This window comes from Colobus angolensis, unplaced genomic scaffold (assembly GCF_000951035.1).
Source record: "Colobus angolensis palliatus isolate OR3802 unplaced genomic scaffold, Cang.pa_1.0 Scaffold55, whole genome shotgun sequence".
In the NCBI taxonomy this organism is placed as follows: Eukaryota; Metazoa; Chordata; class Mammalia; order Primates; family Cercopithecidae; genus Colobus; species Colobus angolensis.
Window position 1 is genome coordinate 150,486 of NW_012119043.1, and position 17,028 is coordinate 167,513.

General features: G+C 49.5%; 1 protein-coding gene across 1 annotated transcript in view; it reads right to left on the reverse strand.

Moving 5' to 3' along the window:
* ADCY9 (adenylate cyclase 9) overlaps window positions 1-17,028 on the reverse strand; it is a 170,634-nt gene that overhangs the window by 37,778 nt on the left and 115,828 nt on the right. The window contains exon 3 of the mRNA XM_011961313.1: window positions 11,797-11,987. Coding sequence (XP_011816703.1) covers window positions 11,797-11,987 — 191 coding nt within the window. The remainder of the gene's footprint in view (window positions 1-11,796; window positions 11,988-17,028) is intronic.

Consider the following 17,028-nt stretch of genomic DNA (forward strand, 5'->3'; position numbering starts at 1 on the left):
TGTGTGTATATATGTGTATGTGTATGTGTGTGTATATGTGTGTATATGTGTGTATGTGTGTGTGTATAAATATGTGTGTGTATATATGTGTGTATGTGTGTGTATATGTGTGTGTATATATATGGGTGTGTGTATATATATGTGTGTGTGTATATGTGTGTGTGTATATATATACACATACTTGCCAATGAGACCACTGATCTTATTAAATGAAAAAAAATTTAATACCAAGAGAAGAATAAAGTAGGCGTGCCTGATACCATGCGTAAACGATGCCTGAGGGAACTCTCTGGTGTGGCTAAGGTGGGGTGCTTGGTACTTGATGGGGCACAGCAGCCATTTTGGGAGCCAACTGGTAGACCAGGAAAGGAAGCCGGAGGTGTGGAAGCATTTGCCACCCTCGGCTCAGCCGAAGCCTGAAGTGTAAGTGAGTGCTGGGTAAATGCTGGCAGTGAATATGAAAACTTCTGTTAACTATGCTGTCTGGTCATTAAAGAGTTCATCTGGTAATTCAGTGTCCTTGATTACACACAGAACAGCCCTTGGTATCATTCTTCTGTAGCCATTTAGTCACAGGAATCTCCTGGCATCAGTCTGTTTCAGGTATTTTTCTTGCCTCAAGTTCATCTGCTGTGCTTTTCTCTTTTTTTTTTCTTTTTTTGAGACGGAGTCTCCCTCTGTCACCCAGGCTGGAGTGCAGTGGCGCGATCTTGGCTCACTGCAACCTCCCCCTCTCAGGTTCAAGCAGTTCTGCTGCCTCAGCCTCCTGAGTAGCTGGGATTACAGGCGCCCACCAACACGCCTGGCTAATTTTTGTATTTTCAGTAGAGATGGGGTTTCACCACGTTGGTCAGGCTGGTCTCGAACTCCTGGCCTCAAGTGATCTGCCTGCCTCAGCCTCCCAAAGTGCTGGGATTACAGGTGTGAGCCACCACCCCCAGCCAACCCTGCTGTGCTTTACGACGAGGCCACCTGCTTCTTCAGTGCCCCCCATGGCACACTGGCCTTCCTGGCTTTATGAGATTTTCTATGCATTTAGAGCCATGAATATGCCACTGTGACAGTCAAACCAACTTGGCACCAGAAGGCACACTGAGGACAGCGGGGGCTCCATGCCCTCTGCAAGGACTTCCCTCGGAGGGGCTGGAAGGCCGGTGGAGCCCGGGAGCGCCCACTGGGATGAGGCTGCTCTCTGGGGAGCCTGGGGCAGTGGTCTCTACAGGTGGGGAACTCAGTGCTTTGCTTACAATCCCCTTGAACAGAGGCCGAGGCCTGCACCCTGCAATGATAAGAAGTTCTGATACAGAAGTGAGGTCTTGCAGAGCTGCCCACAAACGGCAAAAGAGGTTGTGCTTGCAGAAGGAAAAGGCTGTCTGGGTCACATGGCCAGCTATAGACACCCAGGCTCCGGCCTCCTGAGGGCCGGGATAGTGCTCACTGCCTATTCCATTCCCAACAGGTTTGTCCAGGAAGTGGGGGTATGGGAGGTGCGGGGAGAGCCAGGTGCAGACTCCAGGCCATGATGGGTGGCGTGGCCCCACGGACCTGTGTCACCCGGACCCAGCAGCTATCATTTTACTGCACTTTGAAAATGCAGATTTTGGCTGGGCGCGGTGGCTCATTCCTGTAATCCCAGCCCTTTCGGAGGCTGAGGTGGGTGGATCACCTGAGGTCAGGAGTTCAAGACCAGCCTGGTCAACATGGCAAAACCCTGTCTCTACTAAAAATACAAAAATTAGCTGGGCATGGTGGCACATGCCTGTAATCCCAGGTACTGGGGAGACTGAGGCAGGAGAGTCGTTTGGACCCAGGAGGCGGAGGTTGCAGTGAGCTCAGATCATGCCATTGCACTCCAGCCTGGGCAAAAGAGCAAGACTCCAGCTCAAAAAAAAAAAAAAAGTGGATTTCTGTTGTTCTGTTTCTTCCTCAGCTACTTTCCTTTTGGGGGATAAATTTTCTAGATAAAAACTTTAAAACAAACGGAACAAAAGAAATCTTAGAGCTGTGTGTGACGGCTTGCTTAAGCCCAGGAGTTTGAGATCAACCTGGGCAATGTAGCAATACCCCATCTCTACAAAAGCTTTTTAAAAATTTTACAAATTAGCTGGGCATAGTGGTGTGTGCCTATAGTCCCAGCTACTCAGGAGGCTGAGGTGGGAGGGTCGCTTGAGCCCAGGAGGGAGAGGCTGCAGTGAGCTATGGTTGTGCCACTCCATTGCAAACTGGGTCACAGAGCAAGACCCTGTCTCTTTAAAAAAAAAAAAAAAGAGGCCGAGGGCAGTGTCTCACACCTGTAATCCCAGCACTTTGGAAGGCCAAGGTGGGTGGATCACGAGGTCAGGAGATTGAGACCATCCTGGTTAACATAGTGAAACCCCGTCTCTACTAAAATACAAAAAATTAGCCAGGCGTGGTGGTGCGCGCCTGTAGTTTTAGCTTCTGGGGAGGCTGAGGCAGGGGAATCGCTTGAACCCGGGAGGTAGAGGTTGCCATGAGCCGAGATCACGCCACTGCACTCCAGCCTAGGCAACAAGAGCAAAACTCTGTCTCAAAAAAAAAAAAAAGAAGAAGAAGAAAGAGACAGACATCCATCTACCCAATGGAGAGATTCTCACATCTCAACATCCCCTTCTGAGCAGTAGTTAGAGTCCTCTTCTGTACCAGGAGGGTCCTGCCATGCAACGGTGGGTGGGTTTGTTTCCCTCCCCCGACCTCCTACCTCCCACCCCCCACAGCAATTTTCCTTGAGCAATTCGCTAGCTTAATTTTAATCTGGATTAAGACATTTCACGAACTGTTTTTCGCCAAACACGGATGCCTCTGTGAAACGTTTCCCAGCCGGCTAAACATCGTCTCCCCCTGCACAGCTGCAGGCCTCTCCACCCCTGCTGAGCCCTCCCTGGGAAGAGTATTTCCGACTCCAGGAAGCTCCAGGCATGGACGCACCTCACTGCCTTGGGAGACGAATGCTAGCGGCTGGCTCACAGGGAGCCACACGGGCAGGCACGTTAGAGAAAAAGCAGCGTCGTAATGACAGCAGCTACTATGACTTAGGAATGTGTATGTGCCAAGGTCCTACCCAGGAACCAGTCAGGCCCCCATTCATGGGGTATCTGCAGTCTCGACTGTGTGATCTTGTCCTTTGCAGCCACACTGCGAGGCAGCAAAGGTCACTCTGCAGACGGCCACAGACTCCAGGGCCCTGGGACCCGGACCACCGTCATACAGCTCTGGCCCCCTTTCCTGGCACAAGGAGGACCCAGGAATAATCCTGGCACCTTGCTCTCCTGGGCCTTGTTCCCCTAGAGTGACCTGAGCGGCTATGCTTGTCCTCTTGGTTCTTCCAAGCAGCACCCTGGGCCCTTGGGCACACCAAGGGAAGTCTCAAGACTTCTAAGGTCCTCCCAGCAGCGCGCTTGGCGGGCCGAGGAGTTTGCTGGCTGTTGCCTGGGTAACCTGAGATTCCCTGGAGAACGCCCAAGCGCAAACTCTGCATTTTCCCGGATTATCTTTGCTCCTTCCCCCATGTGGACGTGGGCTTTGGAGGGAAGAGTGTAGCCATTTCTCTAACACACTTGGGCACATTTGCATTTGTTTTTAACACATTTCAGGACGTGCACCCTACATTCCGGTCAAAATATATGGCACAAAGCTATAAAACCGTTTTTTCTTCAAGGTTATTTCTCATCACAAGATAAATCATTTCTCAGCCAACAGCTGTCCCTTTTCAAAACTGTCAAGGGAGGGAGTGGGGAAACCTCTTTTCGCAGAAATGAGGAGGATACACCACTAGAAGAGCCCTGGCTTTGCCTGCTTCGTCTTCTCAACAGGACTGTTTTGCAAAATGTCATGTTATCAGAAACATCCTTTGCTCCCAAACTCAAAATGATGTTGAACATGGTGAACAGGAATAGTCATGACATTGCAACCACAATAACCACAGATACAATTTCCTGAGGTGTTCTTGGAAACTCCTTGTATCTACTTAGCCCTCGCAAGCACCCACGATGCAGGTACTAGGATCGGTTCCATTTTACAGATGAGGACATTGAGACAGAGCAGGCACTGGCCCAGAGCCACATGGTACGGCTGGAACTGCATAAAGGGGACGGTGAGCCCAGGCAGCAGAGCTCCCGGCCCCGGAAATCTCCAGGCGAACGGGGTAGCCCATCAGTGCGCAGAGCCACCGGGCTCACTCTATGTCCCTGGCATTGCTGTTTAAGCTAACAGGTTAGGTACAGGCATAAGTACTTCAAAATAGAGCACTTCTGCTAACGAAACGTTAGGGAAAAATAAAAGTAGACTATTAGAAGAAAAGATAAGCAGTAATTATCACAGAAAAAGAAATTTTCTTACATCCCCAAAGTGGTAAGAACAGACAGCAGATGGCCTGAGAATACCAGACAACGCACCACACGGACACACACGTGTAAAAACTCACACGATCTCAGAACCACACGGGGCGGAGCCCTAAAGGACCACTAGGCTCCACTAGGCTCAATAACCAGGCTGGTGATGACGACCTGAGTCAAAAATAGATGAAAATATACTCGGCAGACTGTCAGGCAGGAAGTCTGTTCCCAGCTGTGGAAACAGTCCTTCATGAAGTCAAAATAAGAAAATATTTGGCATTTGGGGAAACTTCATGGAAGTGCAATATTTCACTCTCGGGCGATGCCAGTTCGATGATTCTGCACATACATTTCCATCCCTCTCTCTACACACATATATAATTTCTTACTTGGAAATAATTTTAGACTTACAGAAAGTGGGAAAGATAGACCAGGGAGTCTGCGTATATTCTTCATACAGACCCGCAGTACAGTTATCAAGACCAAAGCAACTCATGCTGGAGCGATACTGTTACCTAAGCTGCAGGCTTTATTCTGATGTCCCCGGTTTCCCCAATGTCCCTTTGCTGTTCGGGGTCTCCTCTAGGTCCCGCGTTGCATTTAGTCCTCACGCCTCCTGCTCGCCCCCAGCATATGGGGGTTCCTCTATCTTTCCCTGTCTCTCCTAGCCCGGCTGCGTTTGAAGTCCTGGCCAGGTATTTTGTCAAATGTCCAGATCTCGACCTGCCTGGTGCTTTCCCAGAGCAGACTGAGGTTTGGGGTTTGCGGAAAGAATGCCGCAGAGGTGACATGCCCTTCTCAGGACACCACGCTGGGGTACAGGATGGCCATGTGTCTTCCGAGCTAGGAGGCTCACCTTGATCATTTGGTGAATGATCCAGGTGAGCCTGGTTTGTCCACTGTGTTGTCTACCTGGTTTGTCCACTGTGAAGTTTCTATTCCTCCCCCGCCCCTTTCTTTTTTGAGACAAGGTCTCATTCTAGTGCCCAGGCTAGAGTGCAATGGTGCGCTCTTGGCTCACTGCAGCCTCTGCCTCCCAGGCTCAAGAGATCCTCCCACCTCAGCCTCCCAGGTAGCTAGGACTACAGGTGGATACCAACATGCCTGGCTAATTTTTATAGTTTTTGTAGAGATGGGTTTTTTTTTTTAATTGTTTTTGTTTTTTGAGATGGAATCTCACTCTGTCGCCCAGGCTAGAGGGCAGTGACGTGATCTCAGATCACTGCAACCCCCGCCTCCAGGTTCAAGAGTCTTCTGCCTCAGTCTCCCAAGTAGCTGGGATTACAGGTGTGTGCCACCATACCCGGCTAATTTTTTATTTTTTTTATTTTTATTTTTATTTTTTTTTTGAGACGGAGTCTTGCTCTGTCGCCCAGGCTGGAGTGCAGTGGCCGGATCTCAGCTCACTGCAAGCTCCGCCTCCCGGGTTTACGCCATTCTCCTGCCTCAGCCTCCCGAGTAGCTGGGACTACAGGCGCCTGCCACCTCGCCCAGCTAGTTTTTTGTATTTTTTTTTTTTAGTAGAGATGGGGTTTCACCGTGTTAGCCAGGATGGTATTGATCTCCTGACCTCGTGATCCGCCCGTCTCGGCCTCCCAAAGTGCTGGGATTACAGGCTTGAGCCACCGCGCCTGGCCTAATTTTTTATTTTTAGTAGACTTGGGGTTTCACCATGTTGGCCAGGTTGGTCTCGAACTCCTGACCTCAGGTGATCCGTCTACCTTGGCCTCCCAAAGTGCTGGGATTACAGGCATGACCACCTCACCTGGCAGAGACTACCCTTTAGTTTTACAACAGCTTTATTAAGATGTAATTCGCATAGCATATAATGCACCCATTTAAAGTATATAACTCCAGGGATTTTAGCATATTCACAGGGATGTGCAAGCATCACCACTATCAATTCAGACTACCACTTATAATAAATACCTATGTAATTTCTAAGCTGTATATAGTTATATATGTATGTGTCTATAAAATATAAAATCATTTTTTCAAGTTCTATAATGAATGAAAAGCCCCTTCCTTCCTTAAATCGAGCTGGCTGAGCCTATTCATAATGACTTGACACACAGAAAACAAGTAGATAAAAGAAGTGATCATTTATTGAGGGTCATTTTCAAAATTCACTGTCAAAAAAGAATGGTTCCTGAGGTGAGTGGCCTCAAAGGGGAAGGAGAAAGCTTTTGGAAGCAGGACAGGTCCTCTCTGAATCATCCCTGTATGGGTAAATACACATCATTAGCTTTGTTACTGACTGGTCCATGTAGAAACACCCAGTGGTCGAGCAGCCTGGGGTTCTGAATAATAGATGAAGGTAAACTTAGGAAGACCAGCCACGCAGGTGCGCTCCCAGGGAGGCCTTTCAGAGATGAACTAAGATGCTTTCACAGCGCGAATGGTTCACTGATCAGAACTAATGTGATAAAAGTAATTCAATTTTGGGTTTTCTTTTCTTTTCAAGATGGAGTCTCACTCTATTGCCCAGGCTGAAGTGCAGTGGCATGGTCTTGGCTCACTGCAACCTCCGCCTCCTGGGTTCAAGGGATCCTCCTGCCTCAGCCTCCTGAGTAGCTGGGACTACAGGCATATGACACCACACCTGGCTAATTTTTGTATTTTTAGTAGAGATGGGGTTTTACCATGTTGGCCAGGCTGGTCTTGAACTCCTGACCTCAGGTGATCTGTCTGCCTTGGCCTCCCAAAGTGCTGGGATTACAGGAGTGAGCCACGGAGCCCAGCTCGGTTTTCTTTTTCTTCATGAAGATGTTGGAAAAGCTGTTTTTATTGTCATATGGCATCTAGATCCACTCACCACCCACAAGGTTCATGAGAAAATGGAGAGCAAATGCCCGCTGGAGTGCTGACGTCACATTCAACAGGCCAAGGCACACACGCTCCTGTGTCATACGAGCGACTTGGTTATGGCCGAGAGCATCCAACCCACAGCAATGGTCAGCCGCAATCAGTGTGAGAATCTCCCTGGAATCGGAACCGTGGAGAAGATGGGACCTTCCCCAGAGAGTCAGTGACCTCTTGCAGGCAAGCCGGGACCGCCTCTCGGCCTCTCCCAGCCCTCCATGGCTCCGTCTGTGGTTACTGTCCCTGCTCTGCGTGGAGTGAAGGAGTGTCGAGTGTGAGCAGGGCTTCTTCTCAGCCCTAGTGTCTGCAGGCGCCACTCCAGCTAATTTCCCAGCAATCCCGAGAGGTCCCTTCCTCATCACCACTGCACTGATGAGGAAAACTCTTGCTTAGAGGAATTAAGTGTGTGTTTTCTCTTCCTTTTTTTCTTTTCCTTTTCTTTCTTTTCTTTTTTTTTTTTTTTTGAGACAGCATCTGGTTCTGTCACCCCAGTTGGAGTGTGGTGGCACCATCATATAGCTTACTGCAGCCTCAAACTCCCGGGCTCAAGTGATCCTCCCGCCTCAGCCATCTGAGTGGCTAGGACTACAGGCGTGAGCCACGGCACCTGGCTGCAATTTCTTCACAGTGGCAAAGCCAAGGCTTTGAGAAGGGTCTTGTTTCAAACTGCGGCCCTTCCCACCATGCTCCGCCTCCCCTCTGCAACGCTGACAGTAGCGTCCTCGCCTCTAACGCTCACTCCTTCGTTTCCTTCTTGACCCCTCCTTCCTTCACTTGGGCAGCATCTGTCCCCCACATTATGCAATATCAGGGCCCTTCGGGTGAGGATCTCTCACTGCTGGTCACTTCAAGAACCCAAGGGGCCAGGCGCGGTGGCTCACGCCTGTAATCCCAGCACTTTGGGAGGCAGGCGGATCACAAGGTCAGGAGATTGAGACCATCCTGGCTAACACGGTGAAACCCCGTCTCTACTAAAAATACAAAAAATTAGCTGGGCGTGGTGGCGGGCACCTGTAGTCCCAGCTACTCGGGGGGCTGAGGCGGGAGAATGGCGTGAACCCGGGAGGCGGAGCTTGCAGTGAGCAGAGATTGCGCCACTGCACTCCAGCCTGGGCGACAGAGCGAGACTCCGTCTCAAAAAAAAAAGAAAAGAACCCAAGGCTAGGCACAGTGGTTCATGCCTGTAATCCCAGCATTTCAAGAGGCCAAGGCAGGAAGATGGTATGACCTCAGGAGTTTGCAACCATCCTGGGCAATATAGCAACAAAAATTTAAAAATCAGCTAGGCATGGTGGCACATGCCTGTGGCCCTAGCTACTCAGGAGGTTGACTTGGGAGGATCACTTGAGCCCGGGAGTCTGAGCTGCAGTGAGCTAAGATCATGCCACTGGTACTTTAGCCTGGGCAACAGAGCGAGACCCCATCTCTTAAACAAACAAACAAACAAAAAGCCGACAGCTGGGTGTAGAAAGGGTTCCCTTGGAGCTATAACTTTGGGACCAAAGTTCTGGTTTTTGACATCACTACCATTTCCTGGTAGGTTGTTACAGGACACAGCTTATGTCACATTAGGTAAGACTTTTCCAGCTATGACCTGGGAGAAGACTTAAGGTCACAGAGGACACGCATTCATGGGGGCTGCCCTGGTTCTACACAGTTCTGCTTGGGCTTCTGACTTCAGTCCTTCGCCTGGCTCTGCAGAGCGGCATCGCTCTGTGTGTTTAATTAAAGAATTAAAAACTTAAGCCAAAAAGAAACTGTTAATTACTACATGCCAGGCACCATGCTCGACACTTGGGAAATATTTAAGTTATTTAACACACAGTCTCTGAATGCAAAGAGCTCACAGGAAGGCGCACAGGAAACAAAGATTTAAGATCGTGTATGTTACAGCCAAGTGGGACAGACTGAAGGGACTGAGAATTTGGAGATGAGGGAACAGCGTTATTGGCTGGGGAGGCACACAGGAAAGCGTGGTGGAGCTGAACAGTGAACACAGCCAGGAGTTCAGAGGGAAAGCGAAGCCATGCGTATCGCGAGTGAGCGGCAGCAGGAACAGGACACAGGCGAAAATCTACGCGTGTTCCTTCAGGGAACGCTTCCTGAACACCTTTTCTCTAACGTATTGGTCCTTGGCATGAAACTCCTTTTACTACATGAGTAAACCATGTACTACATGTTTTACTACATGAGTAAACTCCTTTTACTCCTTTTACCCCAAAAGGTGAGACCACATTAGCCCTGCAAGGTGCAGCTTGAAGAAAGCAATTGTGCCCAGAGAGGCCTGAGAGTGCGGCATCCACCGCATCCTCCTCCGAAGGCCTAGATACTGTCTCCTAGCGTAGTGAAGGCTCTGACAAGTCCTGCAGTAAAGAAACCCTTTCTGTGTTGAATATCCAGAGTTTCTCGAATTTACTTTACCACTGAGTGCCACCCCCCCTCCTTTTCTTTGAGACAGGGCAAGGTCTCACTCTGTGGCTCAGGCTGGAGTGCAGCAGTACAATCACAGCTCCCTGCAGCCTTAAATTCCTGGACTCAAGTCATCCTCTTGGCTCAGCCTCCCGAGTAGCTGGGATGGCAGGCACATGTCACCAAGCCCAGTTAATTTAAAAAATTTTTTTGTAGAGATGATGTCTTGCTTCGATGACCAAGCTGGTCTCAAAATCCTAGCCTCAGCCGTTCCTCCCACCTCGGCCGCCCAAAGTGCCAGGATTACAGGCGTGAGCCACCCTGCCTGGCCTTCTGTCAACCTGAGACAGATTACAGGATTCTCAGAAACTTTCAATGATGTTTGGAAAATCTCCACATGCCAAGGAGACATGCTAAATGGTTTTTGCTCATTCCGAGCAAAACAAATACACAGATGAGTACAAAGCAGTGTAGCATCGCCATGGCTAAACCCGTGGCCACTAAACCCGTGGCCACTAAACCCGTGAGCGTGTGATACGGGGAACTCTGCGACCGCATCCCCTAACGGACAGAAACACACCTATGTGGACGCTAAAATGGCAAACACAATACATTATTTTTGGCTTGGGCTGTCTTTCACTACTTCAATACAGCTCAGTGTGCAGGCTGGAGGAAACCATTTTCCCCAAATAGCAAAACCATTCCCGATTCCTCCCCACGCCAGCGCCCCCCTGCCCGGCTCCGCTGTCTAGGAGCCCAGAGCTCCATTTTCTGACTCCTGCAAAATGTCAGCCCAGGCACGACGGCTGTCTCTGAAGTTTGCAGGCATCCAGCGAATCTTAGATACGTGAGCTTTACGTGTGTGCCGAGAGTACGGGGAAGAGAGGGTCCGACACCACTGTCCCGGTGGTTTTCACTCAGGGATGACTCGGCACCCCCAGGGGACACCAGGCCATGTCTGGGGACATTTTTGGTTGGCACAGTTGGGGAGTAGGGTATGGGTGGGTATGCTGGCATCTGGCAGGTGGAGGCTAGGGATGCTGCCAGCCATCTGACAGTGCATAGGACAGCCCCACCACACAGGACTACCTGGTCCAAAATGCCAGTGGTGCCAAGGTGAGAAGCCCTGCATTACACTAACAAAGCACCCAACCAACATGATACATGAGCGAGATCGACAGAACCCAGGTGTCAATCGTTACAGGTAACTGGGTGACAGGCACCATGTATCCTGACCCAGTAAATAATCTGGATACCCCGGCTGACTGCCACATAACGAAGGTTGTTCATCATAAACACCAACAGCAGCTTTCAAGCCTGTGAATGAACGTGGAGAGGCAGGGACAGACTGGGTGAAGCCATCACCACTGGCCACCATCCTCACGCACACCCCACTGTGTTATTTGACAACACGAAGCAGCGCAGGGGAGCTGTTTTGATTCTCTCTCTCTCATTTTAAGAATGGAGACAGGAGATGTGTAAACTATAAAAATAAACAGAAGGTACCAGTGGGGAAACTAAATCAAACGTGAAAGCGGAGGAACAGCTCATAAACTGAAATGATTTCACACACCCAAGGTCGACCACGCCAGTTCCTTGGTAATTTATGATGACAGGTCAGTCCAGAAACAGGCACTTCTAGGCGGCTACCAGGAAATCCCGGTTCCAATAATGAAATACTACAATGTTCTCGGCAGCCTGTCCCTCAGTGAGCTGTGTCCTGGGATTTACCCACACCAACATCATTTCAAACAATCATAAAATAGTGGATTTCAAGAGACGTAGAAGTATTTGAGAAAGTGGTCTCTGAAATCAGATTATCAACTAGCTCTCCACCCAAGGTGCCAAGGAGAGCCATCTTTACTGTCATTTATCACTAGCTTCTAGAAATGCCAAAACACCACAGGTCCCAGGAGGAGAAAATAACTAATAATTCAAATGAGAAGCATCCTTATGCAATGGAAAGGAAATGGAGGTGCGTAGTATGTCAAAAAGCAAGGATATTAAAAATACAAAATGCTAACTTTAGACTAAATATTAAAATCACGAAAACCAAATAGAAGGTTATTCCAAGTTGTCTGCCTCAGACCTGGAGGCTGTTTATTATTTCACGTGCTCTACTGCAGAATTAATAGAAAGTTTTAGAAGTAGGAAAAAAAAAAAAAAAACTAACCTTAAGGTTATCAAAGGTTTTGACAGTCTGCGCCAAGTCACTGACATTCCCTGATGACGCTGTCCCCTGTCCCCTAGGGCCTGAGGACACCTGTGAGCCGTCAATGATCTCAAAGCCAGAAAGCAAGGCCTCTGCACAGCTGCAGCGAGACTCCTTGGCTCTCTGACCCGATATCAGGTATGTCTTCAAACCTATGATGGATAAAAGTTACAGTCAGCACAGATTGAAAGCACCGTCTGTTGAAACGCAGCTCCGTCTTGCTCTCTGGGGAGGACTCACTCCTGGAAAGTTGAGAGTAAAGTGAAAATGTGAACAGGTCATAGTTTACGACGGACGTCCACGATCTCTCCGGAGAGATGCGGCCTCAGGGAGACCGTGGGCCCCCGAGACACTCCAGTTACCCACATTACGTTTTCTTGGAGTAACGGCTGCATGTTTCATGTTTTACCTTCAGGGTTAAAATAAGCATTAAAAACTTCCTCCATAAAAGGGTCCCAGGACCTCCCTGTGAAGGCAGCAAAGCAGACTGGTTGACCCTAGACCCTGCTTGGGTTTATTTCTCTCTGTAAATACCAGTCCAGTGAGTACCTTCACAACGGTCAGTATAGACGTCGTGGCAGCCTTCGGCACTGACCATCTTACCTGTGTCAGAGATTGCAAAACTACCCCGGAAAACGAGACCCTACCGTGCACCAACAGGCCATTAAAACCTCCTCTGACTCAGAGCCGTCGAGCATCTATTTCCTGTTGGATTCAAACACTCACCCCAGGAACATTCAGCTTTTGTTAAGCTGAGGTCCACATGCATATTATTCTCTCACAAAATCCCCCCATAGAAAAAAAAAAAAAAAAGGTGGTCAAAAGGACACTTGACATATATCTTTACAATTCTCCTTGGAGGCTGAACTAACACCTGGACCCACGCCACACCGGAAGGAGCTGTGAACAGGTGGGTGGATCCCGCCCCAGGAATCTGCTGGGAAGATGGCAAAGGAGCAGCTTTTCCGGGAAGAGCCCAAGGAATTTTTGAAAAAGCAAACTTTATTTAAACAAATCCATCCTTTGTCTTCACTGGAATTTAACCAGATGGCAAATGTATCGGAAGGAAGGACAATGTAATTTAACATTTAAATAACATTTATTTCAGGCCTGGTGTATGCCACGCACTGAGAATAAAATCATGAACAAAGCAGCGTCCCTTCTTTTTTTCTTTAATTGAGATGGAGTCTCACTCTGTTGCCCAGGCTGGAGTGCAATGGTGCGATCTCGGTTCACTGCATCCTCCACCTCCTGGGTTCAAGCAATTCTCCTGACTCAGCCTCCTGAGCAGCGGGGAGTACAGGTGTGCACCACTATGCCTGGCTAATTTGTGTATTTTTAGTAGAGATAGGGTTTCTCCAGGTCGGCCAGACTGGTCTAGAACTCCTGATCTCAAGTGATCTGCCCACCTTGGCCTCCCAAAGATTACAGGTGCAAGCCACTGCACCCAGTTGCAGGGACCCTTCTTGAAGGGCTGAAGCTCCAGCTTCAGGTTGTGAAGGGTGTGGCACGGAAAGATTCCATCAAGAGGCAACGTGTCTACGACGCTGATCGACTCTGGCTTCTTATACTGGGTACATATTTGGTCAGTGCTTTAAAATTAATTCATCAGAAACCCAGGGACTACTTCATCAATGGTCCCGAATGATTTTATAAGTATGGCCCCATCTCATCATTTCACCTCCCTCTCTACTTGTAAAAATACGGCCTGGCTTATCTTTTTAAGTCAAGTGTTCTGAGAATTTGCCAAGAGTCCTGGAAACATGTAAAGACGTCTTAGAGCGTAGCCAGGTCATAGCTGAGAATCAAAAGACTTAGATATTTTTAGATGCCAACTGGCCCCAAGAAACCCTTCATGGTTTTTTTTTTCCTTTAGAGATGGGGTCTTGCTCTGTTGCCCAGGCTGGAGAGCAGTGGTACAACCATGGCTCCCTACAGCCTCCACCTCCTATAGCCTCAGCCTCCTGAGTAGCTGGGACTACAGACGTGTGCCACTATGCCTAGCTATTTCTTTTTTTTTTTTTTGAGATGGGGTCTCACTGTGTTGGCCAGGCTGGTCTTGAACTCCTAGACTCAAGTGATCCGCCCACTTTGGCCTCCCAAAGTGCTGGGATTACAGGTGTGAGCCACCGCACCTGGTCAATGGAAATCTTTCACTCTTACTTAGGTCCTGAACTTTTGTGCATTTTTTTCTCCAACAAAAACCCACATCCCAATTCATGTACAAGATCAACCACGGCTATAACATGTACACACTGAAATGGAAACGTGAACTGGAATATGATGTAGGAGTGAAGGCATCTTTATACCAATTTCTCAGACCTGTCCCAGGCGACACTGGACTGACTCTGCCATTTCACTTTGCCAGAGTTAAAAAATGCAACCGATGGGGACTCAAGAGAGGACAATGAGCTGGCAGGGCTTATTCCCGCCTTCCTCAAAGAAGTACACACGAGAACTTCTGTCCCAGAGCTGCTCTAAGGGTCTCCTTCCCATGACTCCTGAGTGTGGCCCACAAGTCGCCAGGTGGCAGGGTGGTGACAGGAGCCACTGACAGCCAATGTGACTGTGGATGGCCACTCTGGAGACTGCAGTCCCCACGCACTGAGAGAGGAAGGACATTTTTTTGGTGGGAAGTAGCAAAAGTTGCGGCTGAAGGGTGAGGTTTTCCACTATGTCTTTGGCTGGCCCTGAAAGGTGCTGGTGGCTCAGGGTGCCCCTGCCTGAGGCTGTGGCTCCCGGTGCACAAGGGCTGCCCTGGGAGCATGAACTGGGCTGCCTCTCAAACCCAGGAAGGGGCCCTCGCCCAGGTAACTGTGTTACCTGCTCCCTGTGTGGCTCCAGAACTACAAGAGAAAGTCAAGACAGCCTCTCTTGGAAGTGCGTGGCAACTGAAGTGGAGAGAGGCTGGGCAGGGAGGCCTGAAGAGCCGGAGCACAATGGGACAGCCAGCACATTCACAGCGCTCGGCACGGCAGTCCACAGGGCACACGCGGCAGGGAGCACCCCGTAGTAGCATGGAGCAGCAGCGGCCACCTCTGCTCACAAGCTTCGCACGTGCCTCATGCACATCTCCAACGCCTGCTGTTGCTTGTTTGAACTGGGGTTACTGAGTCACTCTTAATTCATCAAACATTTATTAAGCACTTCCTGTTTACTAAACACTGATAGGTACAGGGACGACGTGTGACTCTTTTGGCCAAGATCATGACCCGTGTGGAGCCTGTCACCTGAAGAGGGGCCAAGAGGACAAGCAGGTGTGACTCTGGTCAGGCACGCCAAGTCCCAGGACGAGGAAGAATGCGTGCTCCAGGAAGCACAGGAGGGGGCATCTCAAGAAGCCTCGGGAACGAAGGGGCTGTGGCTCAAATGTGTCCTCTCCAAATTTCAGGCGTTGTGGAGTGACAGTCTTAAGGAAGCAGGGCTTTAAGAGGTGACGAGGCCAGGAGGGCTCCTCCCCTGCAATGCGATCAAGCACCTGCTAAAGGGGCTTGCTGCAAGGGGTTCTCTCGCTTGCCCTCCCGTTTCTTCTCCCTTCCAGAAGATGCAGCCCTCCCCAGACACCTGAACCTGCTGGTGCCTTGATTTTGGACTTCCCAGCCTCCAGAAGCATGAGGACATAAATTCCCGTGCTGTATCGATTACCCAGCCTGTGCTGTTCTGTTACTGCTTCCCAAGCAGATGGAGACAGCCGGATCAGCGCCCTCCACACGGAGAACTGAAAGACATGGGGAGGTCAGCCTGGCAACAGCAAACCGGGCAAGGGGCAGGGGTGGCTGACGCCAGGCAGGGGGGTTACTAGAACGGGTCATGAAAGATCCTCTACAGAGGGGGCCTGCAGCAGGTACAGCTAAAGGATGGCTTCTAACTCAGTGTGGCTGGAACAGAGAATGTGTGCAGGGAATGGCCAGGGCTGAGGCACAGCACCTGTGCAGGGCACTATGTGGGCCATCCCAGGAAGCCTCCATCCTGGGGCCACCGGCAGCAGGGGGGCGGGAGCAGGAGGAAGAGCCACATAGGAGGCATGAGGCATAGGACAAGCCAGGGAGCCGGTGGAAATGCCAGCCACAGCGGGTGGGAAGTTGGGAGGCACTGGAGTCAGGAAGTAACGGTGGAAATGGGAAACCTACTCCCCGCAAACTGGCGGCGAGAGGCAAGGCTCCGATTACAAGCAATCAAGCGTGATGGGCGGAGACCTGGCTGCTGGAGGGGGCCTCGGAGTCAGGTCCAGGTCTGCCCCCTAATCCCGTGACCTAAGTGAGCTGCTTCATCTCTGCCTCTCAGTTTCCTCATCTCTAAGGCGAGGACAGGAGCAGGGCTTACCCCACGGCTCACATGTGAGGCTTAGATGACCAACACGCACACAGCCTCTACAACTGCCTGGCATGCAGCAAGCACTACACATTAGCTGTGATTATTGACACGGTGTTTGATCTGCGTGTCACTGGAATCTTTTTCATGCACCTTCTGTGTACAAAAGCATTTGCAAAACTGTTAAATCAATAATTGCTCCTGACTTGAGTTTTTCTTTAGGAAGCACTGAATGACCAACCTGTAGTGATAACACAATCCTACTAGTGTGACAAAGGCCAAACCCACGTCCGAGTCTACAATGAGCAAAACCGGGAAATATATTATCTTTTCATTTAGGCTTCCATATGGAAAGCTAAATTTAAAGTGAAACCTTTTGCCAGAACCAGAGGGTTATCATCATGATAGCTAAGGCAGAACTCAGCTGCCTGATCAGAAACGCCTGAGAAATACATCAGGACAGGTTACTGAGTTCAAGCCCAGCTAAAGTCTTAAGTCAGGAGAATCTGCAGCAACATGATTTAATGAATAACCACACACATGGAGCCTGGGGTCCAAGTTCATTAGAATGGCTCTTTTATAGCAGAAGGTCCAAAAAAAAAAAAAGCAGCTAAATGATTTAAGTATAATGTAAACAGGAGAATAATTAATATGATTTCTTATGTTCTTTCCTGGTTATCCATTGATTTTAAACCTCAACAACAGTGATGCCTCTTTATCAGCTTAATTTTACAAAGGCTACAGCGAGAGGCGGGCATTTCCTAATGGTTTCCTGTCTGCGTGCGTGGAGGAGGTTAACGCAGTTAACATTCTTTTTTTTCTTTTTTTTTGAGACGGAGTCTCGCTCTGTCGCCCAAGCTGGAGTGCAGTGGCCAGATCTCA